Source organism: Crocuta crocuta, unplaced genomic scaffold, assembly GCF_008692635.1.
Source record: "Crocuta crocuta isolate KB4526 unplaced genomic scaffold, BGI_CrCroc_1.0 scaffold116, whole genome shotgun sequence".
Classification (NCBI taxonomy): Eukaryota; Metazoa; Chordata; class Mammalia; order Carnivora; family Hyaenidae; genus Crocuta; species Crocuta crocuta.
The window spans coordinates 3,113,573-3,133,458 of record NW_027531562.1 but is presented as its reverse complement, the minus strand read 5'-3'; the positions used below and the strand labels follow the sequence as shown (position 1 = coordinate 3,133,458).

At 39.2% G+C, this 19,886-nt stretch overlaps 1 protein-coding gene and 1 pseudogene across 1 annotated transcript in view; one reads left to right on the top strand and one right to left on the bottom strand.

The window, feature by feature from the left end:
• The window catches only part of AP4S1 (adaptor related protein complex 4 subunit sigma 1), a 51,481-nt gene that overhangs the window by 18,521 nt on the left and 13,074 nt on the right, over positions 1–19,886 (top strand). The window contains exons 2-4 of the mRNA XM_077772728.1: positions 11,668–11,871; positions 14,963–15,049; positions 16,129–16,197. Coding sequence (XP_077628854.1) covers positions 11,734–11,871; positions 14,963–15,049; positions 16,129–16,197 — 294 coding nt within the window. The 5' untranslated portion in view covers positions 11,668–11,733. The remainder of the gene's footprint in view (positions 1–11,667; positions 11,872–14,962; positions 15,050–16,128; positions 16,198–19,886) is intronic.
• Positions 18,135–18,561, bottom strand: LOC144238825 (ubiquitin-ribosomal protein eS31 fusion protein pseudogene; annotated as a pseudogene).

Genomic DNA, 19,886 nt, shown 5'->3' with positions numbered 1-19,886 from the left:
ATCAAATCTAAAAAACCAACATGGGTAGTATTATTACTAACTTTTAAAGTTTGTTTGTTTATATGTTTACTTATTCTTAAGTAATCTCTATGCTCACTGTGGTGTGTTGTCATCTTGCCCAAGATCAAGAGTTGCATGCTTTTCTGAATGAGCCAGGCAGATGCCCCTCACCAGTTTTTTATTAATGTCCTTCTTCTGTTCCAGGATACCACATTGTGTGTGGTCACCATTATCTCAATCTGCTCTAATTTGTGGCAGTTTCTCACATTTCCCTTGTTTTTCCTGATCTTGACAGTTTGGGGATATACAGGTCAGATATTTTTCAGAATATGCTTTAATTCGGTTTTGTCTAATGTATTTTCACATGATTAGAATGGGGTTGTGGGTTTGGGGACGAATACCAGAAAGGAAGCACTTTTCTCATCACCTCATATCAGGGGGACATGACATCCCTGATGATGTTAGCCTTCATCACTTGGTTAAGGTGGTGTGTGCCAGGTTTCTCTACTGTGAGGTTACCATTTTCCATTTCCATATGCTGTCCTTTGGAAGTGAGTCACAAAGTCCAGCTCACACTCCATTAGATGGGAGAAATTAAGCCCCACTTCCTGGAGGAGAGAGTATCAACATATATACAGATATCTCCTTCTATTATTAAGACCTCGCTCTTATGAAAGACCTATATTAGTACCTGTTTTTGTGAACTGAAGGAAATCCAAAGAGGATTTCCCATTTATGGAAAAAGGTGAAAAGCAAAAAGAGCATTGAGCATTTGTGTTGCAGTGAGTAGTCACAGAGGCAGCACACACCTCAAGCAGCGAGAGTGGCCTGATCAGCTTCTTCACTGGCAGCTACATTCCACGTGCTAGCATCAAGCCACCAGAGCTTTGAACTGTGTTGTTCAGTATCTGTGCTTTACCTTGATTTATTTTTTACATCCCTTAGGCATCAGAAAAACCTAAAAGAGGTAACTTTTTTGTGTCTGGGAATGCTCAAAATTTTTCCCATATAAATTAACAGTAATTGCTTCTTTGCTTTACCACCGTTTTGGCTTAGTAAAGGTTTCCCAGGAACATTCTACTTTCAGATAGCAAGGAAAAATGTGTACTTGGTATTCTTCTGTTCTGTTTATTTATTCAATCATATATTTATCAGTATGTACTCATATATACTTATTTTATACTTTGTGTAATAATCTAATACTGTTATTTGTTATCCAAATTGTTCCCCCTCTTCCAGATTGTCTGGTCTATCTCTTTTAACAGGCTTTATGAGATATAATTCACATACAATACAATGCACCCTTTTATATTTTTTTAAATTTTTTAATTTATTTTTGAGACAGAGAAAGACAGAGCATGAGAGGGGGACGGGCAGAGAGAGAGGGAGACACAGGCTCCAGGCTCCGAGCTGTCAGCACAGAGCCCGATGCAGGGCTCGAACCCATGAACGTGAGATCATGACCTGAGCCGAAGTCAGAGGCTTAGCAGACTGAGCCACCCAGGCACCCCAAATTCACCCTTTTAAAGTATACAATTCAGGGGTGCTTGGGTGGCCCAATCAATTGAACATTCAACTCTTGATTTTGACTCAGATCATGATCTCCCACTTCCTGGGGTCAAGCCCTGGGTTGAGCCCCTCACTGACTGTGTGGAGCCTGTTTGGGATTCTCTCTCTTTCCCTCTCTCTCTCCACCTCTCCCGCACACTCATGCTCTCTTGCTCGCTCTCTCTCAAAATAAATAAACTTAAAAAAAATAAAGTGTAAGGGGCGCCTGGGTGGCTTAGTTGGTGAAGCATCTGACTTTCGCTTAGGTCATGATCTCGTGGTTCATGGGTTTGAGCCCCTTGTCGGGCTCTGTGCTGACTGCTAGCTCAGAGCCTGGAGCCTGTTTCAGAGTCTGTGACTCCCTCTCTCTCTGACCCTCCCCTGCTCATGCTGTCTCTCTCTCTCTCTCCTAGAAATAAATAAAACATTAAAAAATTTAAAAAAAATAAAGTGTAAAATTCAATGGTTTTTATATACTCCCATTTGTGCAACCATCACAACCCCTCTGCCTCTTAGACCTCCCATCCCAAACCCACATCCCCTGGCAACCCTTAATCTACTTACTATCTTTAGAGACTTTCCCATTCTGGACATTTCATATAAATGGAATCATATAATATATTTTCCTTGTGACTGGCTTCTTTCATTTAACATAATGTTTCTAAGATTCATCTGTCTATTCTTTTTTTTGTTTGTGTTATTTCTTATTTTTGTATGATTTCTATCTAGTCTCTATAATCTTTTTTTTCTTTTTTTGAGAGAGAGAGAGCATGAGCACAGGAGGGACAGAAAGAGAGAAGGAATCCCAAGCAGGCTCCACATTGTCAGTGCAGAGCCCAATATGAGGCTTGAACTCACAAACTGTGAGATCATCACCTGAGCCAAAATCAAGAGTGGGATGCTTAACCAACTGAGCCACCCAGGTGCCCCATCTGTCTAGTCTCTATAGTCTTTATTCAGATCTTACTTCTACATAATGATAATCCATGTGGATATAGAATTTCATGTTCTGATTTTTCTGCAAAGTCTGCATATTTATTTTAATAGTTAAAATACATCAAGTTGATGTTCATTTAATACTTGGTTCTTGGGGCACCTGGGTGGCTCAGTCAGTTAAGTGTCTGATTTTGGCTCAGGTCATGATCTCAGGGTTAGTGAGTTCAAGCCCTGCGTCGGGCTTTGTGCTGACTGCTCTGAGCCTGGAGCCTGCTTCAGATTCTGTGTGTCCCTCTCTCTCTGCCCCTCCCCCACTAATGCTGTCTCTCTCTCTCAGAAGTAAATAAAAACTTAAAGTTTTAAAAAATACTTGGTTCTCAGTTTGTAGTATCTGAGCTTGTTTCATTTTTCAGTATTATAAATAATGTTGCTATAACTATTTTCATGCATATGGATTTTAAATTATACCTTAGGATAGATTCTCAAGACTGAAATGCTAGAGTTAAAAGGTAGAATCATTTTCATGATTTTTTTTTTTTGGTTAAATTCTATCAGGTTACACTGTAGAAAATGTGTAACAATATAAGGGAACGTTAATAATGGATACAGACACCTATCTGTTTCCTTTTAATCTTATCAGCATTTTCTTTCTAGTTTAATACACAATAAGAGAGGAAATGAAAGAAGTCAGTGTATTAAATGTTTACAAGAATTATATTATCTTCCTCATTTAATCTTTCACCACCACTCTGTATGGTAGCTTTTACTCCCAGTTGACAGAGCAAGGGCTGGGTGCTAAAGGCTTCAGGGGCTGCAGCCAGAGGGCAAATACCAAAGGTCAAGTCCTGGAAGATTGCAGGACTTCAAACCAGGTCATTAAGAACTAAGGCCAGAGAAAGAATGGGAGCCAAGGCACTGGATCCAGGAGGACAGAGACCCAGGAAAGCCTGAGCTAGAATGATTCAACAGGAGGTGCTCCTGATAAATTCCAAAACATATCTCTTTAGTGACTTTTTATAGGATCCAGCCAGGGCTTTGCATCAGGAGCTGGTTCATTTAAAGGAACCAGGAGAGAATAAACACTAGGCGAGCCTCTTGATATACTTTGCTTATACTTAGGTTTAAAAAATAAAGTTGCCATACTTGCATGCATATTTACATGTAAATATATAGAAACTCTAGAAAGATATACACCAAAGGTAAAAACATTGGTTTTATCTTTGAGAAAATTGACAGGCTTTGGGGCAGAAATTGGGGTACCAGGATATGCCTGCTTTTTTTGAATACTTACGTGATTATTATTTCATTCATTCAACAAACATTTATTGGATATTCTCTATATACTAGGCACTGTGCAAAGATCTGAAATAAAAGATGGAACCTACCTACAAGTTCATGTTCTAGTTTAGTGTTTTTCAAACTGGGCCATAGGTATGTAGTGGCTTCTGAAATTAAAAATCAGTAGGTCGTATTAATTTATAACCCAAAGTATAAAATAAAATATCCATGAGTTTCTACTGATACAAATAAGTGATTAAGTAAATAAATAAATAAAGGGGTGCAATAGAGAGATCTCTTGTGCAGTAGAATTCCAAATAATTTACATAGATATTTCTCCCTCAAAGAGATGGGACATAACTTTCCACTCCTTAAATTTAGGCTATATATAATGACTTCCCTCCAAAGAGTACAGTTTGGAAAGGAGGGAATAAAGTTATAGTAGAGAAGCCTGAGAAAAACTTCTTCTACTGGGTGACCAAGGTCAATATCAACAGTGATAGATCATGTTGATAGTATATGCCTTTCACTTGCTGTGATGAAAATATCACTTTACCTCTATGGTCTTCCTCCCCAAAACCCATAACCACAGTCTAATCATGAGTAAAACGTCAAACAAATCCCAATAGAAGGACATTCTATAAAATACTTGACNTTAGCCCCTCTGACTGGCGTGAGGTGGTATCTCAGTGTGGTTTTGATTTGTATTTCCCTGATGAGGAGGGATGCTGAGCATCGTTTCATGTTTGACCAGTATTTTTAAAAACTGTCAAGGTCATCAAAAAAATGAAAAACTGTCAGAACCAAGAGAATTCTAAGGAGACATGAAGATTAAATATAATGTGGTATCCTAGATAGGGTCCTGGAACAGAAGAGGGGCATAAGTAAGGAACTGTGAATAAAGTATAGACTTCAGTTAATAGTAATGTACTGTATTGATATTCATTAATTGTAACATAAGATGTTAATAAGGGAAACTGGATGTGGGGTATATGGGTACTCTGTGTACTGTCTTTGTAATTCTTTCTATGAATCTAAAACTGCTCTAAATAAGTCTATGAATTTAAAAAAAATCAGTGGGCCACAACTAGCATTTCTCCTCAACATTTTATTGTAGCAGTTTTCAAATACAGAACAAAGTTGAAAGAATTCCACAGTGAATTTGTATATGTTCACCACCATAATTCTACCATTAGTATTTTAACTATACTTATGTTAGCATATATCTGGCCATCTATCTATCTATCACTAATTTATCTTAGTTATTTTGGTGCATTTCAAAGTAAACTATAGATATCAATATACTTCTCCCAAATACACAAGTATCATTAACTAGAGAGTTTCTTTTTATGTAAAATGTATATATAATAAATGCATGAATTTTTGTAATGTTTATTCATTTTTTGTTTCTGTTTTCTTTTTTTTTAATGTTTTATTTACTTCTGAGAGAGAGAGACAGTGTGAGCAGGGGAGGGTCAGAGAGAGAGAGGGAGACACAGAATCTGAAGCAGGCTCCAGGCTCTGAGCTAGCTGTCAGCACAGAGCCCGACGTGGGGTTTGAACCCATGAACTGTGAGTTCATGACCTGAGCCGAAGTCAGACACTTAACTGACTGAGCCACCCAGGCGCCCCTGTTTATTCAGTTTTGAGAGAGTGAGAGACAGATCACAAGAGGGGGAAAGGCAGAGAAAGAGGGAGACGCAGAATCCAAAGCAGGCTTTAGGCTCTGAGCTATAAACACAGAGCCCCAGGCAGGGCTCGAACCCAGGAACAGCAAGCATGACCTGAGCTGAAGTCAGGGGCTTAACCAACTGAGCCACTTAGGCACTCCCAAATTCATGAATCTTTAATGTACATTTGGTAAGTTTTGAAAAATCTATATATCTTTGTAACCCAAATACCTCAAAACTATATTTCTTATAAAATGTCATAGAAATCATAGAGTACAATACATATAGTATGGGTAGGTACTGTTTGGTGAACTTCATATATATCTGCATCAGATATATGTGTACCCATATGCCGGGTCACAATGTAAGATACAGCTCTTACTGTCACAATAAAAAAGTGAAAATCACTGGTCTTGTAGGGCAGCTCTGTGTGTAATCAAATAATGATTATACAGGATGACAAGTTTTGTAAGATATAGTAATGGGTTCAAAGAGAGGATAGCCAGCTCTTTTGGTTAGAAAGAGGGGACTGAGGGACACCTGGGTGGCTCAGTTGGTTAAACATCTGACTCTTGGGGCTCCTGGGTGGCTCAGTTGGTTAAGCGTCCAACTTTGGCTCAAGTCATGAGCTCACAGACCATGGGTTTGAGCCCTGCGTCCGTCTCTGTGCTGACAGCTCGGAGCCTGGAGCCTGCTTCAGATTCTGTGTCTCCCTCTCTCTCTGACCCTCCCCTGCTCGCTGTCTCTCTTTCAAAATAAAGATATAAAAAAATTAAACACGTGACTCTTGATCTAGGCTCAGTCATGATCTCACAGGTTTGTGGGTTCAGGCCCTGCATCAGGCTCCCCATCAATAGTAGGGATCCTGCTTGGGATTCTCTCTCTGTCCCTTCCCTGTGCTCACTATCGCATACACAATCTCTCTCTCTCTCTCTCTCTCAAAATAAATGAATATACTTTTTAAAAAAAAGAAAGAAAGCGGGGACTGGGATAAGTAGAAAGGCTTCACTGAAGAAAAAAGGTGATATATTATCATAATAACATTTGCCAACACTTATATAGCACTTAACTGGCAAACACTGTTTTAAGAATATTACATATACTGGGGCACCTGAGCGGCTTAGTCGGTTAAGTGTCCAGCTCTTGATTTTGGTTCTGGTCATGATTCCAGGGTAGTGGGCTCCATGCTGGGCAAGGAGCCTGCTTGGGATTCTCTCTCTTCCTCTGCCCCTCTCCCATTCACTTACTCAGTTTCTCTCTCTCTCTCTCAAACTAAATTAATAAAATGTAAAAATAAAACAAAATGTTAATGTTTAAAAATACACACACACACACACACACACACACACACAAACTCCTCTTATCCTCACAACCCAGAAAGTTAAGTACTATTATTATTATTCCCAGTGTACCATGGACTGAGTACTAAAAGATTAAGTAACTTGCCCAGGATCACAAAACTAACTGTAAAGCCCCAATTCATGCTTTTTTACTAGTAGGCTCTATGAGGACTTTATGTTTTCCTGGTATAAATTTGCTTCTTATCTTGGAGGATTTGATTTCAGTCACTTTTACGGGGCCAAGATTGTTTTTGTCTAATATTATATATGTGTGTGTTTTATAATAATCTAGAGCTAGCAAGGGTATTAGCCATCATTAAATACCTCTTTGATTCCTAGAAACTTCATACTCTACCATTTCATGCATTGTAATAGTTTGGTATTTTCCAACTTAATTGTGCAGCAGTATTAGAGAATATTGACTTGATTGTTCCCAGAGCTACCTGAAGTTAATGTTTATTTAGCTTAAATGAACCCTAATGACGCTAATACACTGAATGAGGCAAAGAGGAAATATGATAAAGAGAGCATTATAAGTCAGGAGACCTGAATTCAGGACTTCACTCTACATCTCATATTATCAGTTTTCCCATCTGCAAAATGAAGGGAGTGCACGTCAGGGAAGACAGGTATAAGGTACATATGTTGCCACACCCTGCTCCCTACCCCACAACGGACATTACTAACCATTCAAGGCATCTTTGAACCTGAACAGTTCCAGAATCCTTCCCAACAAGGTGCTCAAACCAGCTAATACAGTTAGTCACAGTTGGCACTCAAGTTGAAATCTATTTGTCATCTTTGGATAGGGCAGTCTGTAAAGACTCTTCCGGTTGTAACTCCAAGAATACACCACCACGAAATATGAAAATGATGCCCAATTCAGTATGCGTTTCAGTCTTCCCAGTCTGTCTTTTCTGTAGTCATTAAAGTTTACATCCTATGGGGTCTTGGGACATTGATCTGCTCATATTCTACAGAGACTCTACCAGCCTCCCTCATCTTGGCCTTTAGACATCCTAACACCCTTTGTGTAATGCTTTCCCCAATGAAATTTCCCTTCTTCATCTGTCCTTGATTCACACAAACTCTTGGATATGAAATCCCCTAACTTCTGGTAATCAAAACATCTTCCCCAGCCTCGTGTGTTGCTGAAGGCAGTTTTTTAAACAAAGGAAGTTCATACCTGCTCTCTAGCCACTCCCAGCACTTGTCTAAGCATATTCTTTCCTTATTGCCCTCCCTGAGTTTCATAATTACTTGACTTCCCTCCTCCCTGATGATTAGTAACCAGGATAGGTGCTTAAAGCATTCTCTTCTGTTCTCAAACATGTACTTGTCTCTGAGTCTCCACATTGTATATTTCAGCATTGTGTATTTTATAATAGAGTTTCCAGTTTTGTTTGGCCACTTTATTACCACTGTGTAATCCTACAGTTATAAATTGTGTAATTGTTTATGAGCATGCAGGAAAAAAAAAAAAGATGATGTATTTGAGTCTTTAGATGCCTTCAGCTACTATTTTCAAAATTTCCATCGTAATGAGTGTCAATTCAACATGCCCTTGTTTGCCATCCTTGCTCTTGAAGTCAGTGGGAAGGAATGCTGTGCTTGTTAAGGTGGAAATCAATTTGATCTCTTGGTGTATCGTCTCAATGCGATCATTTTACATCTCATTTTACCACTTAATGCAACCAGGGCATTTAAAGGCAAAGGTCTGACCATGAGTACCTTTGAGACAATATTTTTTTTTCTTCTACCCAGCAGTTAGAATCCAGAGTATAGGACTGTAACTTCTAACTTTTGTGAAGATTCTTTTAATTTTTTAAAATGTTTATTTATTTTTGAGAGAGAGACAGAGTGTGAGCAGGGAAGGGGCAGAAAGAGAAGGAGACACAGAATCCAAAGTAGGCTCCAGGCTCTGAGCTGTCAGCACCGAGCCTGACACAGGACTGAATCCATGAATTGTGAGATCAGGACCTGAGCCAAAGTGGGACACTTAACCGGCTGAGCCACCCAGGCACCCTCGAAGATTGTTTTAAAATAACTTTGCTAAAAGGGACTAAAAGAATGGGCGATAACTTAATTTACTAGTCACCAGCCACAATTTACTGGCAGTAATTTGTGAGAAGAAAGCAGCCCTTAATACCAGATGACTAAACAGACTATGTTGCAATCCCACCTACAGTAGTGAGCTTATCTTCCTGGAAAAGGGAGTGAATGACCACAGGCCTCCCCCCTGGCACAGCTGCCATGTCCCCGGCTGGGCTGGTCTAGATAACATCCTATTCTGAATGAACCCTGAATGAACACAGTAGCCCAGGCTTTGCTAGACTGGGCCTGGCTTTTTCTAGCTCTTAATGTTTGGAATTGTTGTGAGATAACCACCTGTCCGATAGGGTTTAGGAAATAAGAGCTGAACTGGGAGGGCAAAAAATAACACAAAACTTAGTCCAAGAATTATCCCATAATCTGTTGCAACTTTCTCTGTAGAATTATTCCAAATTTTACAAGTTCATTTAAGGACTATTATTAACCTTGGTCTTTTGCACTGAATTTTTATAGATACTACAAAATGTGAATACGATACTGGCAGGTGAGTCAGTGAAGTAGCTCTGATACTCATGATCAAAGAAGCTCTTGCCAGGGGCAACTGGGTGGCTCAGCTGGCTAAGTGTTTGACTTCAGCTCAGGTCATGATCTCATGGTTCTTAGGTTCAAGACTCGTGTCAGGTTCTGTGCTGACAATTCAGAGCCTGGAGCCTGCCTTAGATCCTCTGTCTCCCTCTCATTCTGCCCTTTCTCTGCTTGCACTCTGCTAGGTCTCTCTCTCAGAATAAATAAACATTAAAAAAAATTAAAAAGAAAGAAAGAGAAAGAAAGAAGGAAGCACTGGCCATTGTCAATACTGTGCTCTTTTGCACTGATCATTTAAAAATCCAGAGTAAGTATATGAGGAATAAGCATGAGATTCAATACACCTGAGTTAGAAATAAAACTGCAGCCATGAACCCTTGAGTGATAAGGATGATTTAGTGGGTGTCAGGGATCTGTGCATGCACGTGGCCTCAGAGCTGTACCTCATTTCTGACCCAAAGTAATCTAGATACTGTGGGTGTCCTAATATCCCTAAACTTCAATTTGTTTGGCCTTAGAATGGGGATAACACAAGTACCTCCCTCAGAGAATTGTGAGAATTAAATAAAATATGTAAATTACTCGATATAGGACCTTATGTAGGACTTGTTAGAGAGTCTTGTAGGGGGTCTTTGGCAAATGGTAGCGATTACTACTTTGGCTTCCAACACTGAGGAAAGAAAAGTTTACTCTAGATCTTGTCTCCACTGTCCATAAAATAAAGTTCACATTCCTTAGTGTGACTTCTAAAGCCAATTTTATTTTATGTGAGCAGCTCAATTTCCTGCAAACATTATGCTTGCCCCCTGAACTACATCTGCAGTGAACTTGCCAGAGCTACCCCTGTTTTCTCTGCTCCACAGTCTCTCCCTCTGGATCATTCTTCAAGATCTTGCTTAAATGCCCCTTCCCTGGGAAGCAATTTCCAACTCTCCCATGCTGTTCCTATCCCTCCCTTCTGTGTACCATAGAAGTATACCTGTCCCGGTCACAACTCGTCTCCTGGCACTGCTATTACTTGTTTACCTATCTGGCACCTTTGCTAGGGGTAAAAATCAGAAGATCAGAAATCACTACTTCTTAATTTTCCATCAGATAGACCTTTATATTTCTAGTACAAATACCTCCCACCTACACTGCCTTTTATGTGCTGAATTTTTGCTTAAGCAATGAGGAATTGCTCAAATTCTTCATATCCTTTTGAATATCAGCAGAGGCTGAAGCAAAATACCCTGGCTGTGTCTGTATAACTTCAACATAGTCAGTAGGATGGAGAAAATTAGACCGTAAGTTATGTGACTGTCCCAACTTTCAGGATGGCTCCAAGTCTGAATCTCCCAAAGAACAAATTTCTAGGCAGCACTGAATTATAGAAAAGCAGGGGATGACATTCACTCAGAAGAGCTTATATCCGTGTCATACTCAGCAGTGAGCAGTTATTTCCATTTTGGGAAATCTGCATAATTTTCATCTTCTAAACTTTTTAAGACCTTTCTGCATTTTTACATGTGTACAACTTGAGCGATGTTATCAATGTTTCTATAAGTACTTACTGTGATTTTCTATTTCACATAATTCCAACAATTTTGTACTTTAATAAAATGTTCTATTCTCTCTCTGTCCCTCCTCCACTCATGCTCTGTCTCTGTCTCTCTCTCTCAAAAGTAAACAGACATTTAAAAAATTTTAAAAGAGGAGGAGGGCATCTGGTGGCTTAGTCAGTTGAGTGTCCAACTCTAGCTCAGGTCATGATCTCATGCCCTGTGAGTTCAAGCCCTGTGTCAGGCTCAGTGCTGACAACTTAGAGCCTGGAGCCTGCTGCAGATTCTGTGTCTCCTTCTCTCTCTGCCCCTCCCCTGCTTGTGCTCTCTCTCTTTCTCTCTCTCTCTCAAAAGTAAATAAACATTTAAGAAAAATGTTTAATGTTCTAAACATTGCATGAAAAAAAAGAAAAAAATCACCATTTCTTCCTCTTGGTATTCTCTTGGTACTTGACACATAATTGGTGCCAAAAAAAAAAAAAAGATGAATCAAATGAACAAATATGAGTAGAAAGACTGTGGAGACTCAAAAATGCTTTGGAAGATAACTAATGAAATATATGTTTAGTTATTTATTGAAACCTCACTTAATTCATAGGAATAAAGACCAGTATTACTAGATCCCATTTTTATTTACTTCTGGTTCATCCTGAGAACACATTTAATACTATTCTTTGAGGACTGATCTCACCTTTTCGTTGTTCTTTCATCCCTCAGGTTCTAGTTTCAGATACGCTCCGACAAAAACTTTTGAACTCTCTGGAAAAATACCAGCCAGGAAAAATGATAAAATTTTTCCTTATGGTGAACAAACAAGGGCAGACCCGACTTTGTAAATACTATGAACATGTGGAGACTAATAAGCGAACACTTCTGGAAACGGAAGTCATAAAGAGCTGTCTCTCCCGATCCAATGAGCAAGTAAGCTTCTGATTCTCTTATCTCTGTGTTCCAGTTGTCAGTGGCAGATCTGTTATTACTGAGTCTCAAGGGCCATCGTTTTCTTTGAACGGCATTCTTTCCACAGTAATCAGGGAAAATAACAAATGAAGTGACATGAAGACTGAAGCATAGCTCTCTTCATATCCCTTTCCGGAAAATACAAACGAGGAAAACCAGGAAACGTCTTGAGTTCTTATTGAGGCCAGCATACTTGTCTCAATGCACTGTAGAAGTGGCAGCTCAAATTTATTCCAGCTAATAGACATACCTTCTTTTTTTGCTTGTATGAATTTAGTTACAAGTCTCAGGAGTGCCTCTAAGCAGGTGGCTTTCTTTAAGCCAAGAGACGGAGGTCAGATGACTGGTGGAGAGGTGAGCACTCAAGACCCACTTTGTGCCAGAGGATAATAAATATGATTCCCACATGGAGTGTACTTTTTTTTCTGCTTATCATTTTTGTAAACTTGACATGAACATAATGCTAGAACTAGTGATTTAAAAACAAAACAAATTTGGGGCGCCTGGGTGGCTCAGTCAATTAAGTGTCGAATTTCAGCTCAAGTCATGATCTCGTGATTCGTGAGTTCAAGCCCTTCGTCGGGCTCTGTGCTGACAGCTCAGAGCCTGGAACCTGCTTCAGATTTGGTCTCTCTCTCTCAAAAAAAAATGAGTAAACATTAAAAAAATAAAACAACAAATTTGATTTGAACTTGTCTTGTGTTATTACATAGGGTAAAAATTAATAGAAGTTAAAAATTAATAGAAAACAACAAATTTATCTGTTCTGTCAAAATTGAGGTTAAATAAAATCATGAAAATAATAACAAATAGGAATTTTATAAACTGAATCCGTTTTTACCAAGAGGTTTAATTGGAGAATTACTGAATCCAGGTCCTAAACTTTGAGTCCCACTGGAAATCACTGAACAAAGTGCAGCAAAATCAGAAAGCATGTTTAAATCGCCAGTTAATTTTGCCACTTCTCCATTTCACAGCATATGTAGAAAGGCTGCCTGTGGGAACCATTGCTAAGTCTTAAAATATTAAGGTACATCTGTGCTCAGAAGTTATATGTTGGAACTGTGTTTCCCTTGGCTTCTAAATTGATTTTCCAGTCTCAACATCTCAGAGACCTCTTTGAATTACCACTTTGGCCTGGCATGGCACATGCCACCTCATGTAGTTGTCTAAAGGAAACAGAAACTATTAAAGGACCATGTTAATAGCCACATACTTTAAGTAAAGATAAATAAACTCCATAAGCATTCCTGTTGAATCTTTCTGCAAAATGCAGGCACTGCACAGTTTTAGGGACCATTTTCATTGATAGCTTACCCTTTGAAATACATGCTTTGGAATGAATACACTGTTATACATTTTTGAAGCATTCTAAGTTATTTTAGGTTTTAAAAGGAACCCCCTGGGCTTTGGTATAATTAGGCACTGAAGTAACACAATCTCAGCTTAGTTTTTATTTTATCCACAAAGGTACTTCGGTCCTCTTTCTTTCTTTCTTTCTTTCTTTCTTTCTTTTTTTTTTTTGAATGTCAGAAACTCCTGAGAGGCTTTAAAAAATGTTCTTCACTTCTTTTAAATATGATGTATTTCCTTGAAAGATCCAACTGAGCAGAAATCACACTGGCTCTACAGTGAACCAAAAGCTGCAGAATGGTCCTGTACTTCTTACTTTTATCATAATTTTATTTCATTTTTTTTAATTTGAAAGAGAAGGAGGGAGGGAGGGAGGGAGAGAGAGAGAGAGAGAGAGAGAGAATCTTAAGCAGGCTCCATGCTCAGTGCAGAGCCTGACATGGGGCTGGATCCCACAACCCTGAGATCATGACCTGAGTTGAATTCAACACTCAACCGACTGAGTCACCCAGGTGCCCCTATCCTAATTTTACATAAGCGCCTCTAATCCCTCCATTTTATAGATTGTCAAATGGCTTTCCCATGGAAGAAATTTCACAATTAAACCTTACTGTTTCATCTTCAGGTGCATTTGGGCACCAAGAGCAATTATGCCAGTGCAAAAAGCCATACAGTTCACACTCAGTCACATTTGGTCAAGCACACCCAAAATTCCAAAGAAAGGGCAACACTGTGCCATTGGCCTGCTGTCCAATTCCTGTCTACCCAGTGCCTTCCCAACACCCTTTGTACAATGGCTGTAGGAGAGAGATGAATGGGGAGAGAGTTGTTTTATCCACAAGTTAGTGGTAGTAACCTAGTTATTAACTAATAGGAAGCAATGTTTACAATGGGATATTTTATCTAGCATCTGCCCCACAAAAACCAAAACCTTAAATAATTTATAAAAGAGTCAACATTGATTCTTTTCCTGAGTCTATGAGAAAGAAATGAAGATTTTTTTCCATGTGTGTATGGCTGTGTATATTTGGCTGTTTATTGGCTATTAAATAGGACAAAACTAAATCTCTGATTGTTTCTAAAAGAGCCTAGAAGAGATGGAAAGAAGTAAATCTTCTTTGTCATGTTGGCTTGTTTTCATGTCAGAGGCAGTTTGGTACCTTTGCCTGCTGATTCCCACACAGAGCAAAGCAAAGGAATAAGAAGGCGTATGGGGGAACCCACGTGGATGCTCAGAGCCCTTTTTTCTGGACCCCTTCTCTGCCTCCCGTTAGAGATGCTTCCATAGTCCCCTGAATATTGTGAGGAGGCAACCAACAAAGATGGTTTAACATTTTAAAATTGTATATTTCTAGGAATGTGTTGACCCGATACTGAAATCAGAACCTAGAAATTATGCATGCTATTTTGAAGAAATACTTGTTGTCGGGGCACCTGGGTGGCTCAGTCAGTTGAGCATCCAACTTCCACTCAGGTCATGATCTCGCAGTTTGTGGGTTCAAGGCCCACATCAGGCCCTGTGCTGACAGCTCAAAGCCTGGAGCCTGCTTCGGAGTCTGTGTATCCCTTTCTCTCCCTGCCCCTCCCCTGCTTGCACTCTGACTCTATCTCTCAAAAATGAATAAATGTTTAAAAAAGTTTTTAAAAAAAGAAATACTTGTTAACTAAAGCACTGAATATCTAATTGTGTTTTTTCTAGTGCTCTTTCATTGAATTTAAGGATTTTAAGCTGATATATCGACAGTATGCAGCTCTCTTCATTGTGGTTGGAGTTAATGACACTGAGGTAAGACACGAGAGGAGCCTATGGAAAATGCAAGAAAACTAGGAATAATAGTCTGATTTTTATTCCTCCGTAAATTGACATTTTCCTCCTTACTTGCCTACCTAAGAATTATCTTGACTCTTGAAGGATCTTGGTTTCTGTCAAGGCTAGGGAAAACTGTGTGGAAAAGAAATACCTAGGATTTTTCTTGGATTAGATGAGTAGCTTGTGGGGAAGCACAAAGCCACAGAATGCTTTCCTCAACGCTAAGCAATACCAGTGTCCTGCCCTTGTTCTGTGTGGCACACTGGGGCAGCTTAGACAGGTGTAGAGGCCAGTCAGTTGTGGCATTAAATATAGGCTGATGTACCAGAAGCCAGAGCAAATGATACATATGACTGTGTTGTGATTGAATTTCCTCAGATTTACTTCATCATTCCAGAAATGTTAGTCCCAGATCAACAGAACCTATGGCTATTGAGTCCTTGAAAAAGTGTTTACGATCTAAAATACTTTTGGGGCGCCTGGGTGGCTCAGTTGGTTAAGCGTCCAACTTCGGCTCAGGTCATGATCACATGGGTTTGTGGGTTCGAGCCCTGCATCGGGCTCTGTGATGACGGCCAGCCCAGAGCCTGGAGCCTGCTTCAGATTCTGTATCTCCCTCTCTCTCTGACCCTCCCCTGCTCATGCTGTTTCTCTCTGTCTCTCAGAAATAAATAAAACATTAAAAAAGAAAAGATCTAAAATACTTTTAAATCTCAGTTGATTACTTTTTATGTGTGAACGAAACCTTGAGTTAGTTTCCCCATCTTCACAAATGGAAAAGTGGTGGCATGAAGAACCTGAAAAATTGCTTCAGCCAGTTGATGATGAAGGCAGGGAGTAGTGCTCAAAACCCTAAACATTAGACTCTGTCTGGTTTCAGTCCAGCTAAGTTCATTATGGACCTAAAATCTTAGAGGTTAAGATTTTTGATATGTCCCCTACTGATAAGTGTCTTTCCAACAGGTGACTCATAGAACCATTCTAAATACTTGTCAGTGTCCGATTTCCACATGGGCTGTACTAAAACGAATTGTACCCTTTCTTTTTTATTTTAGAACGAGATGGCAATTTATGAATTCATCCACAACTTTGTGGAAGTTTTAGATGAGTACTTCAGCCGGGTGGTAAGTCTAAAAACTAAAAAAAAAAAAAATGATTCTTGTCTTCAGCCCAACTTCCCAGAAATAGGTCTATATCAAGAACATGTGTTAATATAGAACTTCAATGTGCAAAAGTTAAAACTCAAATGATGCCACATTTTCTTTACCCTTCCTTCTGGCTCATCAAAGTGTTACAAACTTATGTGTGCCTTAGATCTTTATAAAGAATTAGTTCTACAAGATTAAGAACCTCTTATGTCTTTCTTTTAATTAAGAAATTGTGCTATTTAACTTCTTCTCCATCTCTTATTTTTCTTCTGCTTTCCCTCAGAAAAGGTTCTTCCTTTTCCCTCAGGACCCTTTTTAGTTTAGGAATCATTTCTATCCAAACCCTTGCTTTGATGGTCAAAACCAAGTCCCCTTTAGGAATACAGGAGTTCCGGGGNTTCCTCTCCAAAAAAAAAAAAAAAAATAAAAAAAAAAAAAAAAAAAGGAATACAGGAATTCCCTTCCAAAAGCCCCCTTTTTTAAAAAATGAAACAAACCCCCAGCTATGTTGAAGTATAATTTACATACCCCAAAACTCACCCATTTAAAGTGTATAGGCTTTTGGGGGCCCCGGGCTGGCTTAGTAGGTAGAGCGTGCGACTTGATCTCGAGGTTGTTAATTCGAGTCCCAGGTTGAATGCAGACATTACTTAAAAATAAAATCTTAAAAAAACAAATAAATTAATTAACTACATAAAATAAAGTGTATAGGCTTTAGTATTTACACAAGTTATGCAACCATCACATGGTCAATTTTAGAATATTTCCAACCCCAAACAAACACCACACCTATTAGCTTTTCTCTCCCAGTGATCCCCGTCCACCTGCTCCAGACCCCAGGTAATCACCCGTCCGCTTTCTTTCCCTACAGATTTGCCACTCTAGACATTTTATGTAAATAGAATTGTACCATATGTGGTCTTTTGTGACTGGCTTTTCTTACTTAGCATAATGTTTTCAAGATTCATCTGTGTTGTAGCAGGTATCAGTACTTCTTTCCTTTTTATTGCCAATTAACATTCTGCTATATGGATATACCACATATTGTTTATCCACTCATTTGTTGATGTACATGTGGGATATTGATACTTTTTGGCTTTGTTCATACTATGGTTCATAACAATGCAGCTTTGAACATTTGTGTAAATATTTTTGTGTGGCGTCATAGTTGAAGTCTACCTAGGAGTGGCGTTGCTAGGTGATGTGGTAACTCCATGTTTAACATTTAGAGGCCAAACTGTTTTTCAAAGTGGCCACATGATTTAAATTCTCCTTAATAGTGGTTGAGGGTTTTAATTTCTCCATGTTCTTACCAAAACTTATTATCTTTTTGTTTATAGTCATCCTAGTAGGTATGAAGTGGTATAGAGGCCAATCGTTGGTGGTTTTGATTTGCATTTCACTACTGGACAACAAATATTGAGCCATTTTTCATGTGTTTATTGGCCATTTGTAGATCTTTGGAGAAATATCTGTTCAAATCTTTTGCCCATTTTTCAGTTGTACTATTTGTCTTTTTATTGTTGAGTTGTAAGAATTCTTTCTATATTCTGAACATAAATCTTGTTGAGTGAATTGATTGAATAAAAAACCAAATCTATTTGATTGAACTAACTTAATACAATTACCTGTCAGATATAATTTGAAAATATCTTCTCCCCTTCAGTGGTTTTCACTTTCTTGATAGTGTTCTTTAAATTACAATAGTTTTTAATTTTGATGAAGTTCAATTAATTTACTTTTTCTTTTGTTGCTTATGTTTTTGGTGTCATGTCTAAAAAGACTTTAGAGCACCTGGGTGGCTCAGTTGGTTCAGCCTCTGTCTGACTCTTGATTTCAGCTTAAGTCATGATCTCACAGTTCCCTAAAGTCATGAAGATTTACTCACATGTCTTTTATTAACCCATACACAATTACTTGTCTTCGTGTTTGTTGAAGCAATAGGTCAGGCAATATTTGCCACAATAATGGCTTTCACAGTGACAGACCACATTCATCTGAAGGGCACTCCTGACAAAGGCAACTGATTCTGCCGTTCTCATCCACCATATAGTATTTCAGGAGGCCAGTTTAACCTTCTTTCTCTTATGTTTATTCTTCTTGGAAGTGGTGTTAAGACTTCTTCCTTTTCTTAGCACCACCACAAAGTCTCAATACAAGATGAAGAGTGGACTGCTTTTGCTATTGTAGTCAGAGTATGTCCATCTTCCACTTACTTCCAGCAAAGATCAGTCTCTGCTGACCAGGAATTCCTTCCTTATCCTGAATCTTGGCCTTCACATTTTCTATTGTATTTGAGGGTTCAGCCTCAAGAGTGAAGGTTTTCACGAAAATCTGCATCCTGGTGGTGGTTCCGCCACAGATGGTGGATTGGAAAAGCTTGAGCAATTTTTGTATATGGTATGAAGTAGGGGATCTAACTTCATTCTTTTGTATGTGGATATCCAATTTTCCCAACACCATTGGTTGAAAAGACTGTTCTTTCCCGCCCTACCCCTCCACAGCGAATTGTCTTGGCAACCTTGTCAAGAATCAGTTGACTATAAGTGTAAGGATTTATTGGGGCATCTGGGTGGCTCAGTCGGTTCAGCATCTGACTTTGATTTCAGCTAAGGTCATGATCTCATGGTTTCTGACATCACGCCCCGAGGTGGGCTCTCTGCTGACAGCGGTGGAGCCTGCTTGGGATTCTTTCTCTCCCTCTCTCTTTGCTTCCCGCCCCCTCATATTTTCTCTCTATCTCTCTCCCTCTCAACATAAACATTTTTTAAAAAAAGAGCACATGTTAAAAAAAAAAGAATCCATGAAGATGTTTTACTCTATTCCCATAGGCCTTCCTGAGCCTTGGTTAGACATTCTTGAGAGGTAGTAGTGGCACAAATTGAGTTTTCAAAGTGGTTATATTTTTTCATTTTGCTTAAAAAATATTTTTAATGTTTATTTATTTTTGACAGAGAGAGAGAGAGAGAGAGAGTGAGCATGAGCAGGGGAGGAGCAGAGAGAGAGAGAGGGAGACACAGAATCCAAAGCAGGCTTCAGGCTCTGAGCTGGCAGCACAGAGCCCAAGGTGGGGCTCGAACTCATGAACTCTGAGATCCTGACCTGAGCTGAAGTCGGATGCTTAACTGACTGAGCCACCCAGGAGCGCTTCTTTCGTTTTGCTTTTAAATAAAAGGATTTGGAAGAAACTGTTTCTCGGCTGCTTCTTCTTGAGGCAGTGAGTGAAATCTGCTTCATAATAGGTAATAATGAGTTCACTAAGGCCTGCTAAGGGCAAAACTCATGTTAAGAAGTTATATCTTCAGCCTATCTCCTAATACCAGAATTGTTTGGCAAACTTCTTCTGCACGGGACAATCAGCTGTCTTCATTGCCTCAGTGCCATGGTTCTCAAAGTGTGGTTCCTGGACCAGCAACATACACATCACCTGAGAACTTACTAAAAATACCAGTGGGGCCCACCTCAGACTACTGAACCAGGAACTCTGGGTTGAGGGTCAGCAATCTGTATTTTAACAAGCCTTCTGGATGATTCTGATGCATTCTTAAATTTGAGACCCACTACCTTAATGCATGAGGCTTACTGTCAGCCATTTTCTTTTCTTTTTTTTTTTTTTTTTTTTTATTTTCTAGGAGAGAGAGAGAGAGACAACATGAGGAGGGGAG